This window comes from Oncorhynchus mykiss, chromosome 12 (assembly GCF_057628025.1).
Source record: "Oncorhynchus mykiss isolate SJ-2025 chromosome 12, ASM5762802v1, whole genome shotgun sequence".
Lineage (NCBI taxonomy): Eukaryota > Metazoa > Chordata > Actinopteri > Salmoniformes > Salmonidae > Oncorhynchus > Oncorhynchus mykiss.
In genome coordinates, this window is record NC_143033.1 from 45567244 (window position 1) to 45594980 (window position 27737).

A 27737-nucleotide genomic window follows, 5' to 3' on the forward strand; every position below is an offset into this window, starting at 1 on the left:
CAACCGTTTGGCATTTGCCAGAAAACACCAAGATTGGCAAATTCCCCACTGGCGCCCTGTGCTCTTCACAGATGAAAGCAGGTTCACACTGAGCACATGTGACAGACGTGACAGTCTGGAGACGCCGTGTAGAACTTTCTGCTGCCTGCAAAATCCTCCAGCATGACCGGTTTGGCGGTGGGTCAGTCATGGTGTGGGGTGGCATTTCTTTGGGGGGGCCGCACAGCCCTCCATGTGCTCGCCAGAGGTAGCCTGACTGCCATTAGGTACCGAGATGAGATCCTCAGACCCCTTGTGAGACCATATGCTGGTGCGGTTGGCCCTGGGTTCCTCCTAATGCAAGACAATGCTAGACCTCATGTGGCTTGAGTGTGTCAGCAGTTCCTGCAAGAGGAAGGCATTGATGCTATGGACTGGCCCGCCCGTTCCCCAGACCTGAATCCAATTGAGCACATCCTAGACATCATGTCTCGCTCCATCCACCAACACCACGTTGCACCACAGACTGTCCAGGAGTTGGCGGATGCTTTAGTCCAGGTCTGGGAGGAGATCCCTCAGGAGACCATCCGCCACCTCATCAGGAGCATGCGTTATGTGTTATTTTAGTGTTCCCTTCATTTTTTTGAGCAGTGTATATTCAGGGCACCAAATAATGTTTTAAAACATACTGTTTTACTATGAAGGTCTACATTACAGGGATGCAAACCTAGTCACCTTTTGGCAAAATGTCTCAGTTTTGAATCTAAAATAGGTGGCCTATGTCATTCGTGTAGATCCGATGAGAAAAGTTTGGTGGGGCGCTTGGATCACTACTGGCTGTATCCAAGGCTCAGACAATCGTTCATATAACAGAATGCAGCACCCGACTGAAGAGACAACCAATTTGCCAATTTCTGCATCACCGCGCGCTTTGGAAAGACAGCGGGAGAGTGTAAAGTCCGTTTTCCAGTTACAGCAGCTTGTCCCCTGAACAATAACAAAGAGTTCGGTGAGAAGCCTGCCCACGGAGACCGGGGCGAGAAGGTTATGGTGCATACTTCATGAGCTGTAACCGAAAAACAACTGGCATTTGGAAAGTTTGAGATGAGGGAGAAAGTGTGGTGGAACAAGCATTGTTAAGTATCTTGCTAGCTGGATCGAATTCTCCGTTAGTTAGCCAGAGAAATGTTGAACAACATTAGCCAACTTCACTGATCAAGTAATTGAGTTTATGGTGTAAAAATTAGCTGGCTAATGAAGGCAGACAGCTAACGTTACAACATCAGTTGAGGTAACATTAGTAACCTAACCAATTCGCTATAGTATTAACTGGTATATGACTCCTTGCCGTTCCTCAAGTTATAACGCGTTAGGTGCTTACTGGACCCTGGCAATCTGTGAAATGTTAACTAGCTAACAAACTAACTACTATCAGTGAACTTCTGTTTTTTTTTCAAAAGTATGTGGTTAATTTTCAGAATGAGAGAATTAGGTGAAAATGAGGCATTGCTTGCTAGGTCACGAAAATCAGAAAATAATCAAATTAATCGTTTACCTTTTGATCTTCAGATGTTTTCACTCACGAGACTTCGTTACACAACAAATGTTCCTTTTGTTCCATAAAGATTATTTTTATACCCAAAATACCTCCGTTTGTTTGTCGCGTTATGTTCAGAAATCCACAGGAAAGAGCGGCCACGACAACGCAGACGTATATTCCAAATAATATCCATAATGTCCACAGAAACATATCAAACGTTTTTTATAATCAATCCTCAGGTTGTTTTTAAAATATATATTCAATAAATATCAAACGGGTCTGTAGGTTTTTCAATAACACCGGGAGAAACAATGGCCGCTTTACTCTGTAGCGCAAAACTCACTCTGAGAGCCCCCACCTATCCACTTACGCAATGTGATCTTTCACGCTCATTTTTTCAAAATAAAAGCCTGAAACTATGTCTAAAGACTGTTGACACCTTAGGGAAGCCATAGAAAAAGGAATCTGGTTGATATCCCTTTAAATGGAGGATAGGCATGCATAGGAACGAGAGGTTTCAAAATAAGAGGCACTTCCTGATTGGATTTTCCTCAGGTTTTCGCCTGCAATATCAGTTCTGTTATACTCAGACAATATTTTTACAGTTTTGGAAACTTTGGAGTGTTTTCTATCCTAATATGACAATTATATGCATATTCTAGTTTCTGGGGCTGAGAAATAGGCAGTTTCAAATGGGTATGTTTATTTTAGCCAAAAACAAGAATACTGCCCCCTACACGCAAAAGTTTAAGCAAGTGGATGCGGGGATGACGTGTAGCTGGACCTGGCTTAAGCTGGATGCCACTATAGAGTTGAAAGGAACACTACAAACCTTCCCTCTTTCTCACTTTTTCAGTACAGTGGATTAAAAGGGGTATGCCAGGTGTACTCTGCCAATTATGCCAACAAAGGGTATCATGCTCTGCTGGCACAATGTAGAATAGATGTCCACAGGCAGAATGTGTAATGTAATAATGTGTAGCCCAAAGACATTGCTTTTGTTGTGTTGAACTTGACAGTAACACTTTTGTGTGTGAGTGAGGTGATACTCTCTTTTTTATACTCAACGTTATTTCTGCACACATGTAGCCTTGTGCACTTGATCGACGTCTACTGTAGTGGCCACTATAATAGAGCAAATATGGAATGCCTGTTTTGTTTCATTCTATTTCTACTTTTTTCCCCAAGTGCAATATTTCTATAATAAAGGCTGTCATGGTAACTGCAATATTGGTGTATTGTTTTTTCTCAAGACTGGAGTGTCATTCGCAGTGAAGTCTAGGCAACAAATAACATTGGATTGCTTTCTTAACATTTTTTAGCAGTTAGGTTCACTTTAACCTCCCGTATTTATTTATTTTTTACACAGAATGATCATGTAGATCATAATATTTTGTTGTTTAATTAGCAGAGGTTTGTTTGCAGGTTTCAGTGTAAAAAAAAAACAGTGTCACCAGTTTGCTTCCCTGACAATAACCTTAATAACACTCTGTAGGTTAGCACCATGGTGTTGCTGGAGGACAGCTAGTTTCCGTCTGTCCTCTGGGTACATTTTAATCCAAAACCGAGTAGGCTCATGGTTCCTTCCCCCTTCAATAGACTTACACAGTAATTATGACAACTTCCAGAGGACGTCCTCCAACCTATCAGAGCTCTTGCAGCCTGAACTGTTGTCCACCCCATCAAAGGATCAGAGAATGTGCATAAGCTACAGCTAGCTAGCACCGTAGTTCATCAAAACTGGTGAGTAGTTGACTCTGAGCGAGACAATAGTTTAACAGTTTTGAACAAATGAATTTATTGAAAAATGAAGGAGAAGCGCGAGGGAGAGATCTAGCTAAATTTATCTTATTTAGCTAGCGAATGCAGCTAGCTAGTTTAGCCTACTCAAACACCCGGCTCAGAGAGGGATGCCATGTTAGCTAGCTGTCTATAGATGTCTAACACTGGAACTCTTTCAAGTTAAGATAACCTTTTTTTGTTTTATTAATTTATTGTCACCGGGTCTGCCGGTGTAACTGCTAAATGGCTTGCTTGTAGCGGGTTTACTAACATGTCAGGTCAAGTAGCTATGTTGACTATGATGTTCTCTAATATGGTGATGACAATGTAGGCTGTGTGCAGCAATTATGATATGAAGGTTTGGCTTGGAAAGTCTTATTTTTATTTTGCCTGGTCACAGACAACTGATGTGTTGTGCACTGAAGTCCCCAAGCATAGGGAAAAGGTGAGAGCGCATAGATGTGAGAAGGAATACAACGAGCATAGTGATCATGCTGTTTATATGTGGCTGCTATGTAAGTAAACAGTGTTTGCATGTGATCAGGGGTGTACTAATTCGTCCGTTGAAAAATGTTTCTTAAACGGGTATAAACACACCTGAATTTGTCCAATAGAAACTCTTGGACTAATCAGCTAGATGTATGCAAGGCAATTTTAAATGGGTCACTGTCTGTCACCTTGATTACTCAAATGTTTCTCTCAACCTGTGCACCTACGTTGTAAACCACTGAAAAATGATCCGTTTCTCTGGTTACTATTTATAGGTATGTGTTTGGGTACAACAATGTTTTTCTTGTTTATTTTCTATAAACTACTGAAAACATTTTTCCCAAATTCCAAATAAAAGTATTGTCATTTAGAGCATTTATTTGCAGAAAATGACAACTGGTCAAACTAACAAAAAATATGCATTATTGTCAGACCTTGAATAATGCGTAGAAAATAAGTTGATATTCATTTTTAAACACAATACTAATGATTTATGAAGGAAGAGTTCAGAAATAAATATTTGGTAGAATAACCCTGATTTTCAATGACTACTTTCATCAAATCAAATGTATTTATATAGCCCTTCGTACATCAGCTGATATCTCAAAGTGCTGTACAGAAACCCAGCCTAAAACCCCAAACAGCAAGCAATGCAGGTGTAGAAGCACGGTGGCTAGGAAAAACTCCCTAGAAAGGCCAAAACCTAGGAAGAAACCTAGAGAGGAACCAGGCTATGTGGGGTGGCCAGTCCTCTTCTGGCTGTGCCGGGTGGAGATTATAATGGCCAAGATGTTCAAATGTTCATAAATGACCAGAATGGTCGAATAATAATAATAATAATAAGGCAGAACAGTTGAAACTGGAGCAGCAGCACGGCCAGGTGGACTGGGGACAGCAAGGAGTCATCATGTCAGGTATTCCTGGGGCATGGTCCTAGGGCTCAGGTCCTCCGAGAGAGAGAGAGAAAGAAAGAGAGAATTAGAGAGAGCATATGTGGGATGGCCAGTCCTCTTCTGGCTGTGCCGGGTGGAGATTATAACAGAACATAGCCAAGATGTTCAAATGTTCATAAATGACCAGCATGGTCGAATAATAATAATAAGGCAGAACAGTTGAAACTGGAGCAGCAGCACGGCCAGGTGGACTGGGGACAGCAAGGAGTCATCATGTCAGGTAGTCCTGGGGCATGGTCCTAGGGCTCAGGTCCTCCGAGAGAGAGAAAGAAAGAAAGAGAGAAGGAGAGAATTAGAGAACGCACACTTAGATTCACACAGGACACCGAATAGGACAGAAGAAGTACTCCAGATATAACAAACTGACCCTAGCCCCCCGACACATAAACTACTGCAGCATAAATACTGGAGGCTGAGACAGGATGGGTCAGGAGACACTGTGGCCCCATCCGAGGACACCCCCGGACAGGGCCAAACAGGAAGGATATAACCCCACCCACTTTGCCAAAGCACAACCCCCACACCACTAGAGGGATATCTTCAACCACCAACTTACCATCCTGAGACAAGGCTGAGTATAGCCCACAAAGACCTCCGCCACGGCACAACCCGGGGGGGGGGGGCGCCAACCCAGACAGGATGACCACATCAGTGAATCAACCCACTCAGGTGACGCACCCCCTCCAGGGACGGCATGTGAGAGTCCCAGTAAGCCAGTGACTCAGCCCCTGTAATAGGGTTAGAGGCAGAGAATCCCAGTGGAAAGAGGGGAACCGGCCAGGCAGAGACAGCAAGGGCGGTTCTTTGCTCCAGAGCCTTTCCGTTCACCTTCCCACTCCTGGGCCAGACTACACTCAATCATATGACCCACTGAAGAGATGAGTCTTCAGTAGAGACTTGAAGGTTGAGACCGAGTTTGCGTCTCTGACATGGGTAGGCAGACCGTTCCATAAAAATGGGGCTCTATAGGAGAAAGCCCTGCCTCCAGCTGTTTGCTTAGAAATTCTAGGGACAATTAGGAGGCCTGCGTCTTGTGACCGTAGCGTACGTGTAGGTATGTACGGCAGGACCAAATCAGAGAGATGGATAGGAGCAAGCCCATGTAATGCTTTGTAGGTTAACAGTAAAGCACCTACCTACCTTCATTGGGAGAAATGTTTTCAGTATTTTATAGAAATAAACAAAATGTTAATTTTACCCAAACGCATACAGTGGGGCAAAAAAGTATTTAGTCAGCCACCAATTGTGGAAGTTCTCCCACTTTAAAAAGATGAGAGGCCTGTAATTTTCATCATAGGTGTACACTTCAACTATGACAGACAAAATGAGAAAAAAAATCCAGAAAATCACATTGTAGGATTTTTAATGAATTTATTTGTAAATTATGGTGGAAAATAAGTATTTGGTCACCTACAAACAAGCAAGATTTCTGGCTCTCACAGACCTGTAACTTCTTCTTTAAGAGGCTCCTCTGTCCTCCACTTGTTACCTGTATTAATGGCACCTGTTTGAACTTATCAGTATAAAATACACCTGTCCACAACCTCAAACAGTCACACTCCAAACTCCACTATGGCCAAGACCAAAGAGCTGTCAAAGGACACCAGAAACAAAATTGTAGACCTGCACCAGGCTGGGAAGACTGAATGTGCAATCGGTAAGCAGCTTGGTTTGAAGAAATCCACTGTGGGAGCAATTATTAGGAAATGGAAGACATACAAGACCACTGATAATCTCCCTCAATCTGGGGCTCCATGCAAGATCTCACCCCGTGGGGTCAAAATGATCACAAGAGCGGTGAGCAAAAATCCCAGAACACACCTAGTGAATGACCTGCAGAGAGCTGGGACCAAAGTTTCAAAGCCTACCATCAGTAACACACTACACCGCCAGGGACTCAAATCCTGCAGTGCCAGACGTTCATTGCACAAAGCCTATTATTTGGCAGGGAATACTATTTGTAGATTCTACAGAAATTGATAAATTAAGGGCAGTTCAAGGGGAGAGTCTGACCATGGAATTATGTTGTAGCGAACTCTGGGTAGCCCCGACCAGGTCTCACTATGTGTTGGCTTAAGATTGCTTCTTCACGTTTCTCTATATCAAGTCCCTCGTTTTTACCCACCTCTTCATTGGCCTTACTGGCGGCATCCCACTTCTGACGCAACTGTCAAGCCAACACCTTAACCATTATGCCAAGTAATCCAAACCTCTTGGCGTAACGGTCAGTGTGTTGGCTTAACAATCGCGTCAGATCCTGTTTGCCCCAGAAGGCTACATTAGTGCTCACCAGAATAGAATAATGTCAAACATCGATAGAATGAATGCATAAGTAGGCTAGTTACCACTGGTAAAGTTGTATGTTCCGTTTAGGGACCGGGGAGAGAACCTAATAACTCGAAACAGTGGGAAGTTTGGTCCTGTGCAAAATGTCCAAATGTCATCAGTTTGACCGGTTTTAAGAAATGAAAGCTGAGAAAACGAGTGAACACGTTCGTCTTGGAGGCATATTTTATGTGGTTGAAATGCTGTCTGCTTGCGTACAGTGCATTCGGAAAGTATTCAGCCCCCATCACTTTTTCCACATTGTTACGTTACAAACTTATTCTAAAATTGATAAAATAGTTTCCCCCCCCTCATCAATCTACACACACATAATGAGAAATAATAAACTGTTTTTAGACATTTTTGCAAATTTATTCAAAGCAAAAAACTGATCACATATAAGTATTGAGACTCTTTACTCTGTACTTTGTTGAAGCCCCTTTGGCAGTGATTACAGCCTCGGGTCTCTTTGGGTATGACGCTGCAAGCTTGGCACACCTGTATTTGGGGAGTTTCTCTCATTCTTCTCTGCAAATCCTCTCAAACTCTGTCAGGTTGGATGGGGAGCGTTGCTGCATAGCTATTTTCAGGTCTCTCCAGAGATGTACAATCTGGTTCAAGTCCGTGCTCTGGCTGGTCCACTCAAGGACATTCAGAGACTTATCCCGAAGCCACTCCTATATTGTCTTGGCTGTGTGCTTAGTGTTGTTGTCCTGTTGGATGGTTAACCTTCGCCCCAGTCTGAGGTCCTGTGCACTCTGGAGCAGGTTTTCATCAAGCATCTCTCTGTACTTTGCTCCGTTCATCTTTCCATCGATCCTGACTAGTCACTAAGTCTCTGCCGCTGAAAAATTCTTCACAGCATATTGCTGCCAGCACCATGCTTCACCGTAGGAATGGTGCCAGGTTTCCTCCAGATGTGATGCTTTGCATTCAGGCCAAAGAGTTCAATATTGGTTTCATCAGACCAGAGGATCTAGTTTCTTATGGTATTTCGGTCCTTTAGGTGCCTTTTAGCAAACTCTAAGCGGACTGTCATGTGCCTTTTACTAAGGAGTGGCTTCCGTCTGGCTACTCCACCATAAAGACCTGATTGGTGGAGTAGAGATGGTTTTCCTTCTGGAACGTTATCCCATCTCCACAGAAGAACTCTAGAGCTCTGTCAGAGTGACCATCGGGTTCTTGGTCACCTCCCCCGATTGCTCAGTTTGCCCAGGCGGCCAGCTCTAGGAGGAGTCTTGGTGGTTCCAAACTTCTTCCATTTTAAGAATGGAGGCCACTGTGTTCTTGGGGACCTTCAATGCTGCAGACATTTTTAGTACCCTTCCCCAGATCTGTGCCTCAACACAATCCTGTCTCAATTCCTTCAACCTCATGGCTTCATTTTTTTTTTCTCTGATATGCACTGTCAACTTTGACCTTTTTTTATAGACAGGTGTGTGCCTTTCCAAGTCATGTCCAATCATTTGAATTTTCCACAGGTGGACTCCAAGTAGTTGAAACATCTCAAGGATGATCAATGGAAACAGGTTGCACCTATGCTCAGTTTCGAGTCTCATAGCAAAGGGTCTGAATACTTATGTAAATAAGGTATATCTGTTGTCTTATTTGTAAACCTGTTTTTGCTTTGTCATTATGGGTATTGTGTGTAGATTGAGGGAAATAATTGTATAATATGCCTGTAAAGTAATGAAAAGGGGAAGAGATCTGAATGCACCATAAGTGTCAAAGATTACACGTGCGTTCACATTTTCTCAAGAAATGCTTAAAGAAATGTAATATTTCTTAACTCCTGTTCCCGAGACAAAATGAACATTTGTTGTGTAATTTCACTGCAAGAATTGCATCATTCTGCAGGAGTTAATATTATATTAGCTAGTCAGTGTCCGTATTTCAGTTACTATTACATTTAACCCATATGAACTTAAATATTCTGTTTATTCATGGATACAGGGATACTCATGAGCAGGATATCAAAGGTGTATGTAAACAGCTTATCCCAAATAAGAACTTAAGAGGGATATGAGCTACCACCCACAATACTGTGCCCATGTAAACTGCCCCTAATTTACCCATTTACCCAAGTCTGTTGGAGAGGATCAGCTTGAGCAAAGTGAGGTTTATAATCACTGATCTTCAAATGGTATTCTCTGTCAAATAATTAGTAGGGCTCCGCCTTATACTATGACAACATTTTATTAAGTTTGTTTTGGTGTTCAGCGGGGGGGTTTTCTTCTTTTTTTCGGCTGTTCGAGCAAAACAAAAATCTTGAGGGCTTGTTGAAGTTCGGTAGCCGAAGCCTACGCCCCTTCGTCGGTGATTGATCAACATTAGGGATTCTTGAAATGTGGGTTGTCATTCAATGACAGACGACTAGTTTTTATTACATTTTTTTCACTAGAGAAATACTGCACCAAACATCTTTAAGTAAAAATAGCCTTTTGATCAAAACATCACCCATAGTATTTTTACATTTAAAATGCATACTGCACCAAACATCTTCAAGTAAAAATAGCCTTTGATCAAAACATCACCCATAGTATTTTTACATTATTAAAATGCATACTGCACCAAACATCTTCAAGTAAAAATAGCCTTTGAATTATCAAAACGTCACCCATATTATTTTTACGTTATTAAAATGCTCTGAATTTATCGTACCTTTTCTCTCTAACTATCAGAAAGCCTGAAAGAGCAGGCTGAGCTTATGTTAATGAGCTGGCCTTGACTGAAAGCTCTTTGAAATGCCCTTGTGGTCGTTGCCAGGTAACAATGTAAACAATGGGCCACATGTCATTGACGACAAGGTAAACGATGGACCACATGTCATTCTTACCCTAAATAGTATGCCTCAACCCATTTTTTTTTTTCTGCAAAATGCTCTCATGTTCAGCAGGGTGGATCATAGACTGTTGGATATCAGACAAACCGCAATACACAATTGCATTATTGTTGTTTTGTAACTAATTACAGAATACAGTTAGTTCACTGATACACTTCACAATAATTAGTAAAGTCTCAGTCACCTTAGACGCTTTGATATGAATGTACACAAAAACAGCATACAATAAGTGTACTGGACAATTGATTGGTGCTGCTGCATTAGCATTTTACAAATGGCCATATGTTCAGAATTGTGTGTATTGATCAGACCTTTATTTTAATTTATTTTTTATTTATTTAATTTTTACCCCTTTTTCTCCCCAATTTCGTGGTATCCAATTGTTGTAGTAGCTACTATCTTGTCTCATCGCTACAACTCTCGTACGGGCTCGGGAGAGACGAAGGTTGAAAGTCATGCGTCCTCCGATACACAACCCAACCAAGCCGCACTGCTTCTTAACACAGCACGCATCCAACCCGGAAGCCAGCCGCACCAATGCGCCGGAGGAAACACCGTGCACCTGGCCACCTTGGTTAGCGCACACTGCGCCCAGCCCGCCACAGGAGTCGCTGGTGCGCGATGAGACAAGGACACCCCTACCGACCAAGCCCTCCCTAACCCGGGCGACGCTAGGCCAATTGTGCGTCGCCCCACGGACCTCCCGGTCGCGGCCGAACCCAGGAACTCTGATGGCACAGCTGGCGCTGCAGTACAGCGCCCTTAACCACTGCGCCACCCGGGAGGCTCGATCAGACCTTTATTTGATCATTTACAATTGGCCAGCATAGCCAAAATATTGATCAACATGAACACACAACATGACTTTTTTTTCTTACAGCCATAAGCCTAATATAGGCACCTGGCTGCCATGCAGTGTGCAGGACCTGTTGATTCTTACCATTTTTAAAACTCATCTCTCATCTGAATGCTTGAAAAAAATGACAAAGTAACAAAATGTGATTTATCATATTACGTAAAAGTTAATTACTTAGTCTTTAGGAAATGCAACCAATTACAGAGATTGATCAAGTGAGGAAGGGGAACCATGTACCTTGCTTTAATCAAGTATGCTTCAGTCAGCCACTTGGCTTCAGTCACCCCCAAGGTTGAAACGGGATACAAATCCAGCTATGGCGTCCTTGTCAGGGTTCTCACACTGGGCAGACGAGTCCTGAGATGGACAACCCGCACAGCTTCCGACGATGGATCAAGGGTGACCTCATTGAAGAGGAGATCCAGGAGCCTGTCCACGTAGCCTGTAATGTTTTTGAAAAGAGAAATGTTTGTTAAATGGGTAGTATATTTAATTTCCTTTTATTTAATGTTCTGAGTTACTGTTGTAGTGGTCTACTCATTCGATAATGTATTTTTGAAGTACTCAATTTGAAATATGCAATATTTGGTTGTGCACTTTTTTTTAAACTTCTCAATGTTTGTATTTGGAAATGTTGGTATGCTCAATTGATGCAGATTTGAAATGAATAACTATGTTGGGTCTTTCTGCACAGGCTTCACAGCATACCCCCCCCCCTTTGCCTTTGGGAAAGCTGATTTTGTACCACGGCATTCCTGTTGCGGTGGTTGCCTGAGAAGCTGTGCAGACAGATGTTGAATTCTCTAAAATGCCTATCATTACTGCTTGATGATAGTGGAAAGACAAAAGGTGATGGAAAGTGAAATGACTGTTGGCTTGCTAGCTAAGTCACACCACAGATGAAAGGTTACCGGGGCGGCAGGGTAGCCTAGTGGTTAGAGCGTTGGACTAGTAACCGAAAGGTTGCAAGTCAGTTAACCCCCAAGCTGACAAGGTACAAATCTGTCGTTCTGCCCTTGAACAGGCCGTCATTGAAAATAAGAATTTGTTCTTAACTGACTTGCCTAGTTAAATACAGGTAAAAATAAATGTTAAAAAATACCAGTATCTTTGGTCTTACACTAGTAGCTTGGTCTGTAAACAAAACCAAAGCAAGGTGTATATATGTGATGACTGTTTTTAGGCGGTACATATTTCAATTAGTAAAGATAAGATGCTACCAAAGCCGGAAGTAAATCCTTGATAATGCCTGCCTCCTATATCTAAGCTTTGGACACTGGGGGAGGGGACCGGTAACTTTATGTTCAAACCTGATCTTTTATTTTTAAGAGCTGCAGTCACTTTTCATTCTTGGGCACTTTACTTTGAACTGGATTCATCCAAATATTGTCAACCTTGAAGAAAATAACATGATTTTGATTGTTTGGGACCAAAACACTCATGGGCAACCAGACGATTGATTGATTGATTGGAGACCGCTTGAGTCAATTAAATGACATTTTCTAGGATTTTCTACCTGCAGCAAACCTAGTGGATAATGCTGGATATACCGGTCACACAAAACAAAAACACTAAAAACAACTGCCCTTACCTATACAATATCTGAATGTGATGTGTTGTTGAGAAATTGTGCCATTTATCCCACCTCTCCCCTCAGTTCCAAAGCTCTTGGTGGACCTTCATGTGAAGTTGCTGAGGAAGATTGGCAAGTCGGTGTCCGCAGACAGATGGGAGAAGTACATTGTGAAGGTAAATAGAGCTCAACAAGGCTGGTCATTTTTCTGCACACTCCGACACAGTTAGGCTTAACTTTATAGATGATTAAGCTGTACCCCTGCACACTGACTCAGTACCAGTACCCCCTGTATATAGCCTCGTATTATTATTTTGTTACTTTTTATTATTTTTTACTTTAGTTTATTTGGTAAATATTTTCTTAACACTTCTTGAACTGCACTGTTGGTTAAGGGCTTGTAATCTCTGCACTTGTTGTATTCGGTGCATGTGACAAAGTTTGATTTGATTCAACTATCAATCTATTTAATTTGAATAAAAATACAGGCATCAGCATAACTGGGCGTTCTGAAAGATGATTCTGTATATTGTAGAGGTTAACCAATGGCTGATGGAATGTGTTTCCTTACAGGTGTGCCATGAGTTCAACAGTACCTGGGCATGGGAACTTGAAAATAAAGGATACAAAGACATGTCTGTGGAGTGTAAGACTGGAATCCTCAAAGTAAGTGGCCAGTCTTTGTAATTAGTAGGCCTAACCTCTAGGGATGCACTGTTTATTTTCTATCAAAATCTCAATATTGACATGTCCGTTATATTGCAAGAGTTTGCCATATACTGTGCATTCGGAAAGTATTCAGACCCCTTGACCTTTTCCACATTTTGTTACATTACAGCCTTATTCTAAAAAAAAATATTTTTTTTTAGCTACACAAAATACCCCATAATGTCAAAGTGAAAACAGGTTTCTAGAATGTTTTTTCAAATGTATTACATTTGTATTAAAAACATACATTATTTTCATAAGTATTCAGACCCTTTTTTACAAGACTCGAAATTGAGCTCAGGTGCATCCTTTTTACTTGATCATCCTTGACATGTTTCTACAACTTGATTGGAGTCCACCTGTGGTAAATTCAATTGAGTGGACATGATTTGGAAAGGCACACACCTGTCTGCACAAGGTCCCACAGTTTACAGTGCATGTCAGAGACAAAAACAAGCTATGAGGTCGAAGGAATTGTCTGTAAAGCTCCGAGACAGGATTGTGTCGAGGCAAAGATCTGGGAAGGGTACCAAAAATGTCTGCAGCATTGAAGGATCCCAAGAACACAGTAGCCTCCATCATTCTTAAATGGAAGAATTTTGGGAACACCAATACTCTTCCTAGAGCTGGCCAAACTAGGTAATCGGGAGAGAAGGGCCTTGTTCAGGGAGGTGACCGAGAACCCGATGGTCACTCTGACAGAGCTCCAGAGTTCCTCTGTGGAGATGGAAGAACCTTCCTTCCAGAAGGACAACCATCTCTGCAGCATTCCACCAATCAGGACTTTATGGTGGAGTGGCCAGACGGAAGCATAAAAAAAGGGCATCTGAAGGACTCTCAGACCATGAGAAACTAGATTCTCTGGTCTGATGAAACCAAGATTGAGCTCTTTGGCCTGATTACCAAGTGTCTGGAGGAAACCTGGCACCATCCCTACGGTTGAAGCGTGGTGGCAGCATCATGCTGTGGGGATGTTTTTCAGTGGCAGGGACTGGGAGACTAGTCAGGATTGTAGAAAGATGAATGGAGCAAAGTACAGAGATCCTTGATGAAAACCTGCTCTGCTCAGGACCTCGGACTGGGGTGAAGGTTCACCTTCCAACAAGACAACGACCTTAAGCACACAGCCAAGACATAGCAGGAGTGGCTTCTTGACAAGTCTGAATGTCTTTGAGTGACCCAGCCAGAGCCCGGACTTCAACCCGATTAAACATCTCTGGAGAGACCTGAAAATAGCTGTGCTGCAACACTCCCCATCCAACCTGACAGAGCTTGGCAGGATCTGCAGAGAAGAATGTGAGAAACTCCACAAATACAGGTATGTCAAGCTTGTAGTGTCATGCCCAAAACGACTCAAGGCTGTATTCGCTACCAAAAGTTCTTCATACCTTTTACTCAGTACTTTGTTGAATACTTATGTAAATGTGGTATTTCTGTTTTTGTATTTATTTTTGCTAAATAAAAATAAATATTTTTTCTTTGTCATCGGGTGTAGATTGAGGTGAAAAAAAACAATTAACGTAACAGGCTGTAACGTAACAAAATGTAGAAAAGATCAAAGGCTTGAATACATTCCGAATGCACTGTAGCTATAATTAGGCTAGTTCTGCATGCAAACATTTCAACATATATTTCCAAACAAGATGCAGGTGGTAAAAAGGACCCCGCTTTTCACCTAAATAGATCTACATATTTTATGTGTGATACAAAAGTTAATTCTCTGAAAATAGTGGTTACCAGTGGTGGTGGCGGCACAGACCTTGTTCAGTTCACTCAAGTGTGTTGTGTTGCTAGTCATATCGCAATATTCCATTTAAAAAAATTGTCCATATCTTGCAGCCCTACTAACATCGGATTTTTGTTTTTGCCAAAGGAAACCTTTCTCATACTTTTTATTTCTCTGTCCAGCACTTATGTGAGTGCCAGTTTGATGACAATGTCAAGTTCAAGACTGCAATTAATGAGGAGGATCCTGATAAGATGCGGCTCCATCCCATTGGCAAGGACAAGGATGGCCTAATGTACTGGTTCCAACTTGACCAGGATAACAATGTGAGGGTCTATGTGGAGGAGCAGGACGACCTGGACGGGTCCTCCTGGAAGTGCATTGTCAGGTACTATGGCACTTTTTTTTTGGGGGGGGGGGGGCTTTAGGGGGTGAAAGAGGCATACTGTTGTACTGCAGAGCCTAAATGTCAAGTCTTGTATTCCATGTGGATTATAGATTACTTGGTTCATATGTCATTTTACCACAAGACTTCTGAGAATGTCTGTCTGCCAAACTGGAAAGATTGAATTGAATTATCCATCTCTATGTAGAGACAGAAACAGCTTGGCTGAGATCCTGGCACAGCTGAAGACTCAAATCGACCCAGCACTGTTGACAAAGAAAGAAGGAGAGGAGGAAGATGAGAACAAGAAGACTGGCGGAGAAGGTAAAGTTATATGGACAAGGCTTGTTATGTCAATGTCATATGCCATCTGTTTTTTGCTGTTTACTCAGACATATTTATGATATTGCACGAGTTCAGTCATTTGCCTTGGATCTATTTTATCCTATTTTATCCATGTATTTCACTGACAGATGCAGTTATAAATGTTGTACTTGTATTTTCTATTTATAATACCTTTGTCCATTAGGGGAAATTAAAAAGACAGAGGATACCTCTGGGGATGAAGAGGACAAACTCTCCAAGTATACAGCATCTTTAGTATCCCCAAAAACAGAGAATACAGAAAGAAAATCCCCAAAAGAGGAATCAAAGCTGGACGAATCAGATGCCAAATCCCCATCGAATGGCCTCAAAGACAACCAAGTCGAGTCAGAGTCAACAAGACAATCCGAGAAGCCAATGGTGGATGACAAGGCCACCATTAACACCCAGGCCATCAAAGAAGAGCTGATGGAGGTGTCAGAATCCAAGGAGAGCACAGGCACAAGTGCTACAGAGCCTCTTGCAGAGAAACATTGTGTGACGCCACAGACAGAACAGACTGAGGAAGCCAAGAGGAAGACTGCAGAGGAACTCCAAAGGGTGATGAAGAATGACCAGCAGGCCAAAATCCCCTTGAAAAAGAGAGAGATGAAACTTAGTGAAGATTTTGATAATAGTAGTGGCGGTGGCAGTAGAATCATTGTGCGTAACCCATCTGTTGCTCCTGTCAAAGACGCTCCTAAAGTTGAGGAGACAAGTAAAGAGGTCTCTGTTGCCCTGGTGGGGACGATGGAGACTAAAAGTGATCAAGTGAATGGTGATGCTCAGCCTGTCACAGAAAAAAGTGTCAATAAGGGAATGAGAGAATCTCCTAAAGAGATGGGAATACAGAGAGAATCTGCTGATAGCAAAGAACAGCAAACAAAAGCTGTTGCTAGGGAAGAATGTGAAGCAGCAGAAGCTAGTGAAAAAGAGAAAACAAATCTGTCCCTGGACATGGACAAAAAGGAAGGGGAGAAGGCAAGCAATGCTGAGGAGCCCATGGAGGTGGCCATGGCCGATGAAACTAACCTACAGAAAACTGTTCCAGCCCCAAAGGCAGAGAAGGAAAGCACTGAAGCACTGAAAAAATCATCCCTAAAAGAGGCTAAATCTTCATCCCCTCTGACAAAGCCATTGACTTCATCTAAGGATGCGACAAGCACACCGGAAAAGTCCTCTGATCTTAAAGAGGAACAAAAAGTCAAGGTATCCAAGTGGGATGTGAAAGTGCGTCGTACAGAACACAAGACATCCACATCAATAGAAACAGATAAAAACCCTTTATCTAGTAAGAAACCAGATGAAACTAAAGGAACAGATTCATCCATTGCATTTCAAGAGGTAAATTTGTCTGCCTTTAAGGAAACAGTTGTCCCTAAAGACAGTTGTCCCCTTTCTGTAGTGAAAGAGATGGAAAAAACATCCATCATAAAAGCCACAGAAAAGTTGTTGAACCCTAAAAACCCAGAAACATCAGTCATCACTAAACAAGCCGAGAGACCTGATCCCATTACAGATAAACCAGAAAGCTCAAAACGCCCTGAGTCGCCAGCAGTCATAAAAAATACAGAGAATCCATCTAATAAAGAGAGCACAGAGAAATGTGATGGTTCTAACGATATCAAAACATCTTCTGTCATTAAAAAGACAGAGATTTCAGAAAAGAGTAAAGATGCCAAGAACCTGGCCAGCTCTAAAGAGACCAATACGTCCTCATTACTTAAAAAGGCAGACAAACCAGTTCCCAATAAAGAAGCAGAGAAACTGGAGAGCACTAAAGAGACTAATAAATCGTTGGTCATTAAAATGACAGTGAAACCAGAGGCATCTAAACATACAGAGAAATGTGATACCCCTAAAGACATTATGTCAGCTCTCACCAAGGAGAAACCTGCTGTCAGTGCTGTAAGCACAAATACAAATGTTGCCCCTGAGGTGAAGAAAAAAAACGTCCTGGAGAAAAACTCTAAGAAAACAGCCATCTGTAAAGATGAGACGAGAGCTGTTGCAGCAGTGACTGAGACACAATCTGGCCCTAAAGACATGGAGATGGCAGACATCTTTGAGAAATCAAACCAATCCCAACTGGAAGGACCCAAAAAGGTAGAGAAATGGGGTATCCCTAAAGACACGTTGAAATCGACAATGCCTAAATACGCAGAGAAATCTGCTAAACTGGCTACGCCTAAAGACGCAGAGAAAATGGCTACGCCTAAAGACGCGGAGAAAATGGCTACGCCTAAAGACGCGGAGAAAATGGCTACGCCTAAAGACGCGGAGAAATTGGCTACGCCTAAAGACGCGGAGAAATTGGCTACGCCTAAAGACGCAGAGAAAATGGCTACGCCTAAAGACTCTGAGAAATTGACTACGCCTAAAGAAGCTGAGAAATTGGCTACGCCTAAAGACGCGGAGAAATTGGCTACGCCTAAAGAAGCGGAGAAATTGGCTACGCCTAAAGAAGCGGAGAAATTGGCTACGCCTAAAGAAGCGGAGAAATTGGCTACGCCTAAAGAAGCGGAGAAATTGGCTACGCCTAAAGAAGCGGAGAAATTGGCTACGCCTAAAGAAGCGGAGAAATGGGCTACGCCTAAAGAAGCGGAGAAATTGGCTACGCCTAAAGAAGCAGAGAAATTGGCTACGCCTAAAGAAGCGGAGAAATTGGCTACGCCTAAAGAAGCGGAGAAATTGGCTACGCCTAAAGAAGCGGAGAAATTGGCTACGCCTAAAGAAGCGGAGAAATTGGCTACGCCTAAAGAAGCGGAGAAATTGGCTACGCCTAAAGAAGCGGAGAAATTGGCTACGCCTAAAGAAGCAGAGAAATTGGCTACGCCTAAAGACGCGGAGAAATTGCCTAAATCGGCTGAAAATGCTGGGAAATCTGCTACCCCTACAGACGCTGAGAATTCAGCTAAATCAGCTACACCTATCCCTGAAGACACGGAGATATTGGCTACTCCTGAAGAAGCGGAGAAATCGGCTACCCTTAACACAGAGACTGCTTCTAAAAAGATTGAAGATTTCACAATCTGTGAAGGACAGAAACCAGATGCCTCTAAAGAAACTGAGAAACTGGCAGACATAATGCCAGCTGCAGCAAAAGGAGAGAAACATGTCGCCTTTGAGGATTCTAAGCAATTGCCTTCTCTCAAAGAGTCTGTCCCAGTGGGGAGGAAACAGGAAGAGCCTATGGAAATAAGTTCGGAAAAGTCAACAGATGACAATGTAATTATTAGGGGACATGCCGATAAAGGCTGGACAAAGAAGTCTGTTAAAAGTGGAGAGAATTCTGAGAGCGAGCCTATCAAAGACTCAAACCGCATGGACTGTAATGCACCATCAGAAAAACAGGCTACCAGCAAGAAGGCATCATCTCTCACTGATGCTGAAGGTGAGACAGACAAAAGCCAGGTCAAAGTAATCAAGGAAGATGCCACAACACAGGGATGCCCTAAAGAGGATGAGAAGGAAGATGATCAGGCTAAGAAAAACGACCAAAAGGAGGATGATGGTGCTGAGAAAGATAACTCAACTGCAGCAGAGAAACTGGGTGAGGCAAAAGCAAGTAAAGGGTCTGAGAATAAAGAGGATGAAAAAAAGGATGCAGGAACAACATCAGAGATTCAAGAGGAGGGGATTCGCCTGAAAATACGGGGAATTACTCATCGAAGGAGAGCTGAGCTCCAGAGAACGGAGAGGGACTCGGGGTCCGATACTGGTGAGACTGGGAGATCCCTGAGGAGGTCACCTAGGATTTGCAGGCCAACCCCTAAGGGGGTGGAGTTCCAGGACAGGAGGCTGGAGAAAAAAGAGACCACGCCCCCTGAGGAGGAAGAGGACGAGGAGGAGGAAACGGTTCAGAGGAAACCGAGAGAAAAGGTTGATCAAGATGGACAGTCCAAATCTAAGGTAAGTTCTTTCAGTAACTGCAGATATTTCTACATTCATATTACAGGTGGATTGTGAATGCATGTTTTTGGATCAACAGTATCTTTTAAATCAGGGATCCACAGTGTCAGCCTTCAGTAACTTGTGCGTATGCTGTGCTACATTAGCCTCATGAAATCCAAAAATGAGGTGAGGTCTTTTGTTTTCAGGGGCGACGGAGGAGAAAGACCCGGTGGTCCAACACTCGAACACGTCGGCGCAAAAAGAATGGTTCTGGTGATGACAATGAAAGCGAATCAAGCGAAGAGGAGAGTGAGGAGGATGACAGTGATGAGAGCTTTAAGGTGGAGAAGGGCAAGAGGAGGTGGAGGAACCGGAACAGAGAAAGGCACAGCGACGACTCTGACACCTCCTCGGATGATGACCTCCCTCCTAACGAAGACCCCTGCAAACACTGCGGCCTCCCCAACCATCCCGAGCTGGTGGGTCCTCATTGAAAAGCATTTAATTGAAATGGAATTGACCCCAACCCTGGTGGGCTGTAATCATGGTTATACTAGGCTGTATCACAGTCTCATAGGGCGGCGCACAATTGGCCCAAGCGCCGCCCGAGTTTGGCCGGTGTAGGCCATCATTGTAAATAAGAATTTGTTCTGAACTGATTTGCCTAGTTAAATAAAGGTTGAATAAAAAAAAATATAAAAAAATGTACTACAGTGCCTTGCGAAAGTATTCGGCCCCCTTAAGTTAATACTTTGTAGCGCCACCTTTTGCTGGATTCAGGTCTGGACTTTGACTTGGCTATTCTAACACCTGGATATGTTTATTTTTGAACCATTTCATTGTAGATTTTGCTTTATGTTTTGGATCATTGTCTTGTTGGAAGACAAATCTCCGTCCCAGTCTCAGGTCTTTCGCAGACTCCATCAGGTTTTCTTCCAGAATGGTCCTGTATTTGGCTCCATCCATCTTCCCATCAATTTTAACCATCTTCCCTGTCCCTGCTGAAGAAAAGCAGGCCCAAACCATGATGCTGCCACCACCATGTTTGACAGTGGGGATGGTGTGTTCAGGCTGATGAGCTGTGTTGCTTTTACGCCAAACATAACGTTTTGCATTGTTGCCAAAAAGTTCAATTTTGTTTTCATCTGACCAGAACACCTTCTTCCACATGTTTGGTGTGTCTCCCAGGTGGCTTGTGGCAAACTTTAAACGACACTTTTGATGGATATCTTTAAGAAATGGCTTTCTTCTTGCCACTCTTCCATAAAGGCCAGATTTGTGCAATATACGACTGATTGTTGTCCTATGGACAGAGTCTCCCACCTCAGCTGTAGATCTCTGCAGTTCATCCAGAGTGATCATGGGCCTCTTGGCTGCATCTCTGATCAGTCTTCTCCTTGTATGAGCTGAAAGTTTAGAGGGGTGGCCAGGTCTTGGTAGATTTGCAGTGGTCTGATACTCCTTCCATTTCAATATTATCGCTTGCACAGTGCTCCTTGGGATGTTTAAAGCTTGGGAAATCTTTTTGTATCCAAATCCGGCTTTAAACTTCTTCACAACAGTATCTCGGACCTGCCTGGTGTGTTCCTTGTTCTTCATGATGCTCTCTGTGCTTTTAACGGACCTCTGAGACTATCACAGTGCAGGTGCATTTATACAGAGACTTGATTACACACAGGTGGATTGTATTTATCATCATTAGTCATTTAGGTCAACATTGGATCATTCAGAGATCCTCACTGAACTTCTGGAGAGAGTTTGCTGCACTGAAAGTAAAGGGGCTGAATAATTTTGCACGCTCAATTTTTCAGTTTTTGATTTGTTAAAAAAGTTTGAAATATCCAATAAATGTCGTTCCACTTCATGATTGTGTCCCACTTGTTGTTGATTCTTCACAAAAAAATACAGTTTTATATCTTTATGTTTGAAGCCTGAAATGTTGCAAAAGGTCGCAAAGTTCAAGGGGGCCGAATACTTTCTCAAGGCACTGTATATTCATAATATTTATCTCCACTGACAGATAAGACTACCATATAATGTGTTCCAGCTAATCCCTCTCCGTGTTTCCTCCACAGATCTTGCTATGTGACTCGTGTGACAGTGGCTACCACACGGCCTGCCTCAGACCCCCTCTCATGATCATCCCAGATGGGGAGTGGTTCTGTTCACCCTGCCAACATGTAAGTAACATCCAGATGCTAAACAATCGGTACTCACACTACAGTTTGGATGCTAGCCACATCACTATGTTTTGAACTAATGGCTTAATTATGCACTCCCCTACATATTTATTTGGACAGTGAAGCTAATACTTTTAATTTGCCTCTACTCCAGCCTTTTCCATTTGAGATCAAATTTTTATGAGGCGACAGTACAGAATGTCACCTTTTATTTGAGGGTATTTTCATGCTTGCAGTCCGGTCCATAATTACTGGCACCCTTGATAAATATGAGCAAGAAAATACTGTATAAAATAAATAATAAAAATACTGCGCTACAGTATATTGTATGCTCCCCAAAATTGGGAGAGATTATAAATTAATTTTTTACCAAGTAATAAATAAAAAAAAATCTCAAAGATGGCACCCCTGTTTTCAATACTCTAGCACTCCCCGTGCGAAGATAACGACACAGCCTTTTTCTGAGATTGTCATGTCATTTTTATTGTAAATAAGAATAAAATATATTTCTGAACATTTCTACATTAATGTGGATGTTGCCATGATTACGGATAATCATCAATGAATTGTGAATAATGATGAATGAGAAAGTTACAGATGCACAAAGATCATGGCCCCAAAATGTGCTAACCTCTCACCATTACCAATGGTGAATAATGATGAGTGACAAAGTTAGAGGCATAAATATCATACCCCTAAAAAATGCTCACGTTATTGGTAATGGTGAGAGGTTAGCATGTTTTGGGGCCCTGATCTTTGTGCATCTAACTTTCTCACTCATCATTATTCACGATTCATTCGTGATTATCCGTAATCATGGTAGCATCCACATTAATGTAGATGTGTTCAGAAACATATTCTATTCTTATTTACAATAAAAGTGACTTGTGAATGACAAAACAAACCAAAACAAGCTGAAATTGCATCCAACAAGTATGTAGTCACTTGATGTCAACATTGCGTGTTAGGAATATGGGACCAAATACTCAACTTTTGAATAAATGTTATACACTATCAGTGAATTTGTCCAAATACTTAGGACATCTTCAAATTGGGGGATTAGATCAATAAAGTGCTTTAATTTCTAAATGGTAAAACAGATAATGCCTAAAAGTATTCACACCCCTTGACTTTTTCAAAATGTTCTTCTGTTATGCTTTAGTCAAATAATAAGTTACATGGACTCACTCTGTGTGCAATAATAATGTTTAAAATTATTTGTTTATGACTAGCTCATCTCTGTACCCCACACATACAATTATCTGTAAGGTACCTCAGTTAAGCAGTGACTTTCAAACACAGATTCAGCAACAAACACCAGGGACGGTTTACAATGCCTTGCAAAGAAGGGCACCTATTGGTAGATGGTCAAAATAAAATAGAAAGCACACATTGAATATCCCTTTGAGCATGGTGAAGTTATGAATTACACTTTGGATGGCGTATCAATACACCAGGTCACTACAAAGATACAGGTGTCCTTCCTAACTCAGTTGCCGGAGAGGAAGGAAACCGCTCAGGGATTACTCCACAATTTTATCATGAGACCAATGGTGACTTTTTAAAACAGTTGCTGTGATAGGATAACTGAGGATGGATCAACAACATTGCAGTTACTCCACAATACTTACATAATTGAGAGTGAAAAGAAAGACGCCTGAACAGAATAAAAAATATTCCAAAGAACGTGTCCTGTTTGCAGACAGACACTAAAGTAATACTGCTAAAAATGTGACCAAGCAATTATCTTTTTGTCCTGGATACAAAATGTTATGTTTGGGGCAAATCCAATACAACACACTGCTGAGTACCATATTTTCAAGCATAGTGGTGGCTGCATCATGGGTATGGGAGGACAGGGGACTTTTTCAGGATAAAAATTTAATGGAGATAAGCACAGGCAAAATCCTAGGGGAAACCCTGGTTCAGGCTGCTTTCCACCAGACACTGGAAGACAAATTCACCTTTCAGCAGGACAATAATCTAAAACACAAGGCCAAATCTACACTAGAGTTGTTTACCAAGAAGAATATTTTTGACTTAAATCTACTTGAATATATATACCAGACCTGAAAAATGGTTGTCTAGCAATGATCAACAACCTTGAAGAATTTTGAAAAGAATTATGGGCAAATGTTGCACAATCCAGGAGTGAAAACGTCTTTGACTTAACCAGAAAGACTCACTGCTGTAATCGCTGTCAAAAGGTGCTTCTACAAACAGTTGACTCAGGGATGTGAATACTTATGTAAAATAGATTTCTGTATTTGATTTTCAATAAATGTGCAAAAAAAAAAATCTCAACATGTTTTCGCTCTGTCATTATTGGGGTATTGTGTGTGTGTAGATGGGTGAGGGGGAAAATTAATAATTTAATCCCTTTTGAATTCAGGCTACAACACAACAAAATGTGGAATAAGTCGAGGGGTATGAATACTTTCTGAAGGCACTGTATGTATGAAAATAAACTCAAATTAAAGGTGGCATTCTGTACTGTCGCTTTTAAAACCCAAAATGCTGGAGTATAGAGCCAAATTAAAAGGTTTAGATTCACTGTCCAAATAAATATGTAGGGGAGTGTATGTGTGGTGTTCTGTCATTCTTACCCATCTCCTGGTGACCCCCTGCAGAAGCTACTCTGTGACAAGCTTGAGGAGCAGCTTGCTAATCTCGATGCTGCCCTGAAAAAGAGGGATCGCGCTGAGCGAAGGTGAGAACCTCTGAAACATGACCCTTGGTGTAAAACAGCAAATGACAACAGGAAGATAAATACATTTAGTTGGGTGGTTCTTATTAAAGAACATGAGGCTCAGTCCACAATCGATGCAATTCTACACTGAATTGCATTGGTTCGACAATGGAATAGGTACAATCACCCTGATCTGTGTATCGATCTCAAACATTTAATGGAGCTTACATTGCTTGACATTTCTTGTTGTACAATGGCAGTGGGCCTCTGATAATGGGAAAACTGTTTTTTACTTGTTTATTCTATCATAAGTTGTTTTAAATAAAATTGTATTTTTTCCCTCCAGAAAAGAACGTTTGGTTTATGTTGGAATAAGTGTCGAAAACATCATCACTCCCTCTGTAAGTAGCATTTGGTTGTTATGGTTATATACCATCATGAAAGTCCATTGCAAAACATCCAGAATTCAGTGTTTGTGTTGGACGTCCTTGTAAAATGGTCTGTCACACTGTTCACTGCCCAGCCTAGACTGATTGCTTCCTATAGTGTACTGACACGTTGCCTGCTCTCATTTCAGTTGGAGGTAGAGGAAGAAAAGGAGGAAGAAAGGGAGGAAGAAGTGAAGAAGGAGAAGAAAGAGAAGAAAGAGAAAAGCAAGAGCTGGGGTCGAAGGTCGACAAGGGCAAAGAAAAGCATAAGTTACAGGTATGAAGTCTACTAAACTCAGGGTTATTAGAAAAGTCTGTGGTGTGTGTGTGGTTGGTCTTTATTGTTTCAGTATGGTGGCTGTTAAATCCCTGAATAATTTCGACATCTTGTTTGCAGGTTTGATGAATTTGATGAGGCTATCGAGGAGGCAATTGAAGAAGACATCAGAGAGGCTGATGGTGGAGGTACAGTTGGACATTATGGAATCTGGCAACAAAGTCACAGAATTATGAATTTAATTCAATGTCTCTTAGTTTTGTTCTGAAATGACTTCTGGCTGCAGCATTTCACCTGTGCGCCCCCTGGTAATTGTGCATTGTTCAAGCTTTAAGAAGGGTTATGAAGAGTCAAGTCTGAGGCTGCGTTTCATTTTAGATCTGTCAAGGAGCGTGAACGAGGGCAAAGGAGGGAACATCTACCCTGAATGAAACACAGCCTGAGAGCCTTTTTAACTCATGTCGCCTGCAAACAATCTTTCATTCTTTAGTCTAAGACATTGGGGGAGGGGGGGGGGGGTGCTAAGCTGACATTTGGAATTGGTTTAAGATTGTCATACTATGTATAATTTAACTATTTTGAATTTTAGGACCCCTTTAGGTATAGAAAAATACACTACCGTTCAAAAGTGTGGGGTCACTTGTTTTTGAAAGAAAAGCAATTGTTTTGTCATTTAAAATAACAAAATTGATCTGAGATACAGTGTAGACATTGTTAATGTTGTAAATAACTATTGTAGCTGGAAACGGCTGATTTGTAATGGAATATCTACATAGGCGTACAGAGGCCCATTATCAGCAATCATTACTCTGGATGGAATAGCTATTTATTTTAGCACATTTAACCCCTTTTATGTGGGGGGGTAGGCACAAAACTACTTTCACACTCCCATTCTTTAGAAAAATAAACTGTACCGGTTACGTTGACGTGCTGCGTGACACGTGTGGGAGTCGTAGAGCAAAACAAAGAACACCATCGTGTTCATGAGTCTCTCCTTTCCATAGAATAGTTTCGGGATGTCTCATGGTCTGACAAACACCTCTCTAGCTCTGCTACCTTTCACCCAGATGCGGAAGTACGATCTCTAGCTTAAATTGACAGATTTTGATGGGAATTCTTTTGTTATGTAACTTTGATTGATGCACCGGTTTGTCAATTGACTCTAGGGGGTTAATGTGTGCCTGTTGGATTGTCTAAATGTTGACGTATGCTGCCCTCTACAGGAGCTGGTCGGGGAAAGGACATGGCCAACATCACAGGCCATAGCAGAGGGAAGGACATGTCCACCATCCTGGCAGCAGGCGAGGTTGGTGAGGGCAAGGAGAATGGACGCCCGCCACGGCCCAACGCCGGCCAGCGCAGGAAGAAGCGCCGGCGTCTCAACGACCTGGACAGCGACAGCACTGTGGAGGAGGAGGAGAGCGAGGACGAGTTTCGTCTCAGTGACAGGTAGGGTCATCAGGTGGGTGGGAGGTAGGGGTGCATAAGTCAGGACAAGGACGACAGGGTTGTGTTCATAAGGCACCAAATGGAAGACGACAGACTGAAACACGGAGTGACTACGTTCACTTTTTAAAAATGTTTTCTGTTGGGTGCCATAATGAACACAACCCAAGGTACCACTTTATTGACAGCTATTACAGCCAGAAAGGTGTGACACAAAGGGGTGTTGAAATAATTTATCATTTTCTTCTCTCCCCCTGCACACTTTTATGCGTAGTACGGAGGAAGAGGAGTTTGTGGCGTCAGACAAGAGCGACGCAGAGAGCGAAGTGGCAGTCGACTCTAATGACGACAGTGACTTCGGCAGCACGCGACGCAGAACTGCCAGGACAAGGAGGCCGGCCAAATGTCAAAGGAGCACTCGGCCGCGAAGGCGCCTCAGAGCGAGAGGGTACTCAGACGATGAAGAGGAGGAGACGAGTGATGAAGATGAGGACGAAATTAGTACGTTGGTGTCGTCAATTCCTCTTTGCTGTTTGAAGGGACATCACTCTCCAGAATTACACTTTGTTAGATGTTTTCAGATCTCAAAAGTGGTCTTTTCCTGAGACAAGTTCCAGGCCAACTGTTTTGTGGATTCTGCTTTATGCCACAACCCAAAATAATTTGAAAAGGTCCTTTGTGGCGATTATGTTTTAAGCTAATTTGTGCTTTAGGCCTTCGTTACAGTGGTTAGACAGCTGCTTGGGTGGGACATGGATCCATCTTGATATTATAAAAATCTTATGGTCTGAAAACATATGACATTAAGTATTGATTTTGTAATTCTCCTTTTAAAGACCAATAAGTACAGTGCCTTGCGAAATTATTCGGCCCCCTTGAACCTTTTGCCACATTTCAGGCTTCAAACATAAAGATATAAAACTGTATTTTTTTGTGAAGAATCAACAACAAGTGGGACACAATCATGAAGTGGAACGACATTTATTGGATATTTCAAACTTTTAACAAATCAAAAACTGAAAAATTGGGCGTGCAAAATTATTCAGCCCCTTTACTTTCAGTGCAGCAAACTCTCTCCAGAAGTTCAGTGAGGATCTCTGAATGATCCAATGTTGACCTAAATGACTAATGATGATAAATACAATCCACCTGTGTGTAATCAAGTCTCCGTATAAATGCACCTGCACTGTGATAGTCTCAGAGGTCCGTTAAAAGCGCAGAGAGCATCATGAAGAACAAGGAACACACCAGGCAGGTCCGAGATACTGTTGTGAAGAAGTTTAAAGCCGGATTTGGATACAA

General features: G+C 42.2%; 1 protein-coding gene across 1 annotated transcript in view; it reads left to right on the forward strand.

Moving 5' to 3' along the window:
• Positions 1–27737, forward strand: part of LOC110537665 (remodeling and spacing factor 1) — a 50256-nt gene that overhangs the window by 15910 nt on the left and 6609 nt on the right. Inside the window, exons 2-14 of the mRNA XM_021623878.3 lie at positions 12424–12515; positions 12913–13005; positions 14956–15161; positions 15367–15482; positions 15688–19433; positions 19622–19894; positions 21491–21595; positions 24226–24305; positions 24631–24685; positions 24862–24989; positions 25110–25177; positions 26213–26438; positions 26710–26936. Of these exons, the coding sequence (XP_021479553.2) occupies positions 12424–12515; positions 12913–13005; positions 14956–15161; positions 15367–15482; positions 15688–19433; positions 19622–19894; positions 21491–21595; positions 24226–24305; positions 24631–24685; positions 24862–24989; positions 25110–25177; positions 26213–26438; positions 26710–26936 (5415 nt within the window). The remainder of the gene's footprint in view (positions 1–12423; positions 12516–12912; positions 13006–14955; positions 15162–15366; positions 15483–15687; positions 19434–19621; positions 19895–21490; positions 21596–24225; positions 24306–24630; positions 24686–24861; positions 24990–25109; positions 25178–26212; positions 26439–26709; positions 26937–27737) is intronic.